The sequence below is a fragment of the Muscardinus avellanarius genome, assembly GCF_963383645.1.
Source record: "Muscardinus avellanarius genome assembly, chromosome: 5".
NCBI lineage: Eukaryota > Metazoa > Chordata > Mammalia > Rodentia > Gliridae > Muscardinus > Muscardinus avellanarius.
This window is the reverse complement of record NC_137790.1, coordinates 47,944,618-47,951,281: the sequence shown is the minus strand read 5'-3', so window position 1 is coordinate 47,951,281 and position 6,664 is coordinate 47,944,618. Positions and strand designations below refer to the sequence as shown.

The following is a 6,664-nucleotide window of genomic DNA, read 5'->3' as shown; positions in this document are numbered from 1 at the left end:
TTCAAGGATATTGCATTGAATCATTATTTTGCTTCCATTAATATGAGCAATTTAACAATATCAATCCTTTCAAATAATAAACATTAGAGTTTTTTCAAGTTTTTGTATCTTCTTTAATTTTTTTTATCAGTGTTTTGTAATTTCCATCATAGAGATTTTCACTTCATTGATTAAATTTATTTATAAGTATTTTTTGAATTAGAATGTTTTTGTGATTTCTTAGCAGTGTGATGATAATGTGATATTGTATCTTTCATTCCATTAGTATAATGTATTAGGTTTATGAATTTGCATGTTGAAATATCTCTGTATCCCTGGAATGAATCTAACTTAATCATGGTAAATAATATTTTAATATGATACTCAATTCAATTTATTAGTATTTTGTTAAGAATTTTTTGCAGCTTTCTTCATCAGAAACATTTGTCTATAGTTTTTTGGTTGTGTCTGTCTTCTTTGTTAACAGAATATTAGCCACATAGAATGTGTTTGAAAGGGTTACTAAATTTTGAGTTATTTGGAGTAGTTTGAAAATAATTATCATTAGTTATTTTATGAAAGTTTAATAAAATTCAGCAGTGAAACCATCTGATTTCATGATTTTCTTTGTTCTATTTGTCACTGATTCAATATCAATATTGGTTATTGGTATCCTCAAGTATTTTTCTAATGTTTTCTGGGTTCAACTTTGGTAAGTCAGATATGTCCAGAAATTCATACATTTTCTCTAGGTTTTCCAATTGGCTAACATATAGATTTTCATAATAATGCTTAGTGTTCCTTTTTATTTCTATAATATAGATTGTAATGTCTCATTTTTCATTTTCAACTTTATTTGTGCCTTCTTTTTTGTTGATTTAGCCAAATTTTTACCAATATTTTTATGTTTTCTTTATTTTCTTTATTTATTTTTGGTGGTCCTGGGGATGGAACTCTTCTACCTCTGGGCTACACTCCCAAACCTATTTTATATTTTTATTTGGAAACAGGGTCTCTTAAGCCAGCGAGGCTGGCTTCAAACCAATGGGATCCTCCTGTCTCTGCCTCCCAAGTGCGGGCATTTCAAGCGTGTGCCCCCATGCCCAGCTCTTTTTATGTTTTAAAACAACTATTTTTCACTGATATTTTGTATTAATTTTTAGTCTCTATTTCAGTTATTTTGTATCTGGTATTTGTTATTTTTTCCTTCTGCTAATTTTGACTTTGGTTTTTCCTTGCTTATCTAAATCCTTGATGGCATTGTTAGGTTACTTATTAGAAATATATTTTATGTAAGCACTTATAAATTCCCTCATTACTTTTGCAATATCTCTAAGTATGGTATGATATGTTTTCAGTTTCACTTTTATGGTATTTCTTTTTTCAATTTTTTATTGAACATAAATGGTATACATTTAAACTATACTTGGTGCCCTCTCCCCCCTGCGCCCCTTTTTTCCCTTCCCCCCTCCCACCAATGATTGTCCAGGGTAACCATGTCATATTCATAATTTTACACATATTCAGATGTGGACCCTCATTAATCAAGTTCATTCTTCCTCCTCCCCTATTTCCATTCAAGCTTTGCTGATATTTCCCCTCCATTACCTGGAGTACCACTGGTATCCTCTTCGTTCCCTTGTTTGGGCATATTAGAGGAAACATATGTACCTTGTCCTTCTGTGCTTGGCTGATCTCACTTAACATAATGCTCTCCCGGACTTTCTATCTTCTTGCAAATGATATGATTTTGTTCTTCTTTATGGCTGAGTAGTATTCCAATGTGTGTATTTCCCAGAGTTTTGCAATCCATTCATCTGTTGATGGAGACCTGGATTGATTCCATATTTTTGCTATTAAGAAATTGTGCTGCTATGTACACAGGTATGCATATGTTGCTATAGTTCTCTGGATTCAAACCTTTTGGAAAAATACCCAGGAGTGGTAGAACTGGGTCGTATGGTGGATCTATTCCTAGCTTTCTTAGGAATCTCCACACAGATCTCCATAGTGGCTGAACTAGTTTGCACTCCCACCAACAGTGTAAAAGAGTTCCTCTTTCCCCACATCCTCGCCAGCATTTTTTGTTGTTTGATTTCTTTATGCTTGCCACTCTGACTGGGGTTAGATGAAATCTCAGGGTAGTTTTGATTTGCATCTCCCTGATGGCCAGTGATGAAGAACATCTTTTCATGTATTTATTGGCCCTTTGTATCTCTTCTTTTGTGAAGTGTCTATTTAGTTCATTTGCCCATTTCTTGATTGGGTTGTTTGTTTTGCTAGTGTAGAGTCTTTTGAGCTTTTTGTATCTTCTGGATATTAACCCCCTATCAGAGTGGTGGCTGGTAAAGATCTTTTCCCATTCTGTCGGCTTCCTCTTTAGGTTATTGATAGTTTCCATTGATGAGAAGAAACTTTTTAGTTTGATGCTATCCCACTTGTTAATTCTTGCTTTAATTTTCTGAGCTTTGGAGGTTTTGTTGAGAAAGTTACTGCCTGTGCCAATATGTTGTAGTGTTGAACCTATGCTCTCCTCTACTAACTTCACAGTCTCAGGTCTAATTCTAAGTCTCTGACCCTTCTTGAGTTGATTCCTGTGCATGGTGAGATAAGGGGTTTAGATTCATCTTTTTACAAATGGTTAGCCAGTTCTCCCAGCACCATTTGTTGAAAAGGCTGTCTTTTCTCCAGTGTATGTGTTTGGCCCCTTGTCAAAGATTAATTGACTAAAGATGTGTGGGTTTGTTTCTGTATCTTCTATTCTAATCCATTGGTCAGTATATCTGTTATTGTGCCAGTACCATGCTGTTTGTACTACTATTGCTCTACAGTATAATTTGAAGTCTGGGATTGTGATGCCTCCTGCATGTTTCTTATTGCTGAGAATTGCTTTGGCTATTCTGGGTCTTTTCTTTCTCCATATAAAGTTCATGATTGATTTTTCTAGGTCTCTGAAGAATGTCGCTGATATTTTAATGGGAATTGCATTGAATCTATAGATCACTTTTGGCAGAATGGCCATTTTGATGATATTTATTCTGCCTATCCATGAGCATGGAAGATCTTTCCATCTTCCAAGGTCTTCTTCAATTTCTTTCTTTAATGTTTTATAGTTTTTGTTGTAGAGGTCTTTTACATCTTGGGTTAGGTTTATTCCTAGGTATTTTATTGGTTTTGAGGTTATAGTGAATGGAATTGATTTCTTTATTTCTTTCATTGTGGATTCGTTGTTGGCATAAAGAAAGGCCATTGATTTCTTTAGGTTGATTTTGTAACCTGTGACTTTGCTGAATTTGTCAATCAGCTCCAGAGGTCTTTTGGTTGAGTTCTTCGGGTCTTCCAGATAAAGGATCATGTCATCTGTGAATAAGGATAATTTTAATTCCTCTCCTCCTATTTGAATTCCTTTGATTTCCTTCTCTTGTCTTATTGCTGTGCCAAGAGTCTCAAGGACTATATTGAAAAGGAGTGGTGATAGTGGGCATGCTTGTCATGTTCCTGACTTTAGGGGAAATTCTTGCAGTTTTTCCACATTCAATATAATGTTGGTTTACTTTTATTGGGGCATTGTAATTATACCTCATATTGAGGTTCAGTGTGGTACAAATAAACATGCACTTAGCACTTCATGTGTTTCCTTCCATAGCCCATTCCACCACCCTCCCTACACATGCTAGTGATATTAGTAACAATACCTTCAGCTAGGAATATAACATTTGATCTATTTCTTTCATCAAGTTCCCTTTTCCCTTTTTATTCTCCCTCCCTCAATGCCCATCCACTATTCTATTGGTTTTTCTCCTCACTTATCTAAAGTCTCTTTTGTCTTTTATTTTCTCTTTTTACTTTCGAAGAATGGCTGAGCTCACTTAACAGAATATTTTCTAGTTCCACTCATACTTTTGAAAATGAAACAATTTTATTTCCCTTATTAGTTGAGTCAAATTCTATTGTGCATGTATACCACATTTCTACTATTCATTAATCTGTTGGAGGACACCGAGGCTTGTTCCATAATTTGGCTATTTTTAATAGTGCTGCTATAAACATGGATGCATGTTGAGACATGTATAGAGATACAGGCATATCCATGTTTATAAAAGTCATTTTCATTATTTTTCATAAAATTTTAAATTTCCCTTTTGAGTTCTTCGATAACCCATTGTTAATTTAAAACTATTTTTAGTCTTTTTGTATTTGTATAATTTGTCATTTTTTTCTGTTGGTTCTTTTATTCTTCTGTTCTCAGAGAAGATATTAGATATGATTTCAACACTTTATGAATTCATCAAAACCTGATTTGTGGCCTATTATATATTCTATTCTAGAGAACTTTCATGTACTGATGAAAACAATGTGTATTCTAAAGCTTTTAAATGGAATTTTCTGTTAACCTACAGTATACTTTTGCTCTAAAGTTTATTTATTTATTTATTTATTATTTATTTATTTATTGTTTTTTTTTTGACAATTATTGGAAAAAATTATATTTTTGAAGAACTTACTACATAAGGTGACAGAATTCCAAAATCAAATTACATGAAAATATACATCGCAATTTCTTTGTACAATAGGTGAGAAATATCTGTAGTATAGAAGAATAGAGGCAAAGAAATATGAAGGAACAGGAGAAGGGTATGAGGGTAAATAACATTTTTAATAGTAAACCCAGAAGTAGCCTATAATTGTGCATGCTTTATCCAAACTTAACATTAGGCAACTCAAGTGGAAAAATAAAACCAAATCAGAATTTTGTATTATTTAGGGTAAATTTCAGTAGCTGAATTTAGAACCAACTTTGTTTAGTTCTTGGGGATAATGACTAAAGTCAAGAGCTCTTAACAGCCAGGAAATGTTATTGCTACAGTAACCAATCCAAGAGATGGGTGCAACTAGATACAAAAAGGACAAAGCACCTAGTGATGACCACTCCTCTGAAGTCATCATTAAAAATCAAGTAATTGCTTATTAAGTATTTCAGTATTTGAACTAAATGATTTGAGAACTTTCTGGCAGACAGATGAGCTAAAAGCAAAGGGGAGTATGTCAAAACAAAAAAGATACAAAAGTTTAGTAAGTGAAAGAGTTTAATAAAGCCTCAATGGTTTAAAGGAAATTAAATGGAAACTTTTAATCCTAATTGCTTCTCATCTGACATGCTTTAAGGAGTCTTTTTAAACTGATAAGAACAATGAATAGGAAAAGAAAACCTGCTAAAATCTTAGAATTTACACGATTCTTATCCTCCTACAAGAATGCATTATTTGGTACAAGGTGTATCTGTGGATGTACATGAACAGTATATATATTATCCGGATCATGTTGTGCTATGTACAGGTCTTTACAATTCTTCCTGAAGGTTAAAACAGTTCATTAGGATTCAAAATGCGTAATCATCTGTAAGTTGGCACTTGTTAGGCTCTTGTCAGCATTGATAACTGGCATGTTTTATTGCAGCCCAGTTCCAGCCAGTGTTTGCCAACTTGTTACAACAGAAGTCCAGCAATAGGTGGGTAGAGTGCAGGAAAAACAGTGCCATGTTTCTCAATTGGAGACCCTGAAATAAGAGAAGTTAATAGCTGCCGAATAAATGTCACTCAAAAGCAGTCTCTTGGCTTTTTCTTACACAGCGGGCAACTTTCCTCTTAAATTCTCCGTTTCTGTCTTCCCTCCATTCTTTCGCAGCATCAACATTAGCCGGTGAATCTCCATTAGGGTCTGCCAGCATAGAAATGACACTAATCATAATGGTTTCCACAGTGTGAATAGGAAGCCAGCGTTCTTCTGGCTTTTCATAACCATACTTATCCTCCCCAGGCTCATGAAGAATAGAGATGCAAACATCACCATTTTTATCAACATTTGGGTGCCAGATTTCTGTAATGAATTTCATTTTAGGAGGCCGGAGAGGATAATCTTTTGGGAAAGTGAGATGCGCCTTAAAAACACCACCTTCATAAAGCGTATCTGGAGGACCAATAATAAGGACTTCCCATCGATAGAGATCATTGTCATCTATTAAACCTGCTGAAAAGCCTTCCACTGGATTTTTGTTCAGTTCTGCCAGCTGTCTCCGCAGCAGCAGCGCCGACTGCAGCTCCGTCATCCTCCCCGCCAAGGGCCCGGGTGGCGCCGGGCCTCCGAAGGGCTGGGGACGGGCTCCGGGCGGCGGGGGCTGGCGTGCGGAGGAACCCGGGCCCCGCGGCCCGAGCGTCGACGCGGCGGGCGGGCGGGCGGGCGTCTGGCTGCCATTATTTATTGGTTTTATTGCCTGGATGATGTATCCATTGAAGAAAGTGGGCTACTGACCCCTCACACCATTATTATATCAGAGTCTATTTTTAAAGGATTTTTTTTTTTTTGGTGATACAGGGGTTCCTGGAAGCCCTTCTACCTCTGGGCTACACTCCCAGACCTATTTTATATTTTTTATTTGGAAACAGGGTCTGCGCCATCCTCCTGTCTCCACCTCCCAAGCGTGGGGATTACAAGCATGCACCACCATGCCTCGTGTATATCAAAGCCTATTTAGCCAGTTTGGTCTAGCAGTTTTACAAAGTCGGGTGCTCCAACATCAGGTGCATGTACATTTATAATTGTTATATTCTTTTTTTGAACTGATCCTCTTAAAGATATGATTATCATTTAGTGATCTGCTTATTCCCTTCTTAAAATTTTTGTTTTA

General features: G+C 35.8%; 1 protein-coding gene across 1 annotated transcript; it reads right to left on the bottom strand.

Annotated features, from left to right (window-relative positions):
- Nucleotides 1-5,572: 5,572 nt before the first annotated feature.
- Nucleotides 5,573-6,085, bottom strand: LOC308263093 (ubiquitin-conjugating enzyme E2 G1; the record flags this gene model as incomplete). The annotated part of the gene is made up of 1 exon (XM_080695961.1): nucleotides 5,573-6,085. The coding sequence occupies one exon, from the start codon at nucleotides 6,083-6,085 to the stop codon at nucleotides 5,573-5,575; it is 513 nt and encodes a 170-aa protein (XP_080552087.1).
- Nucleotides 6,086-6,664: the final 579 nt, after the last annotated feature.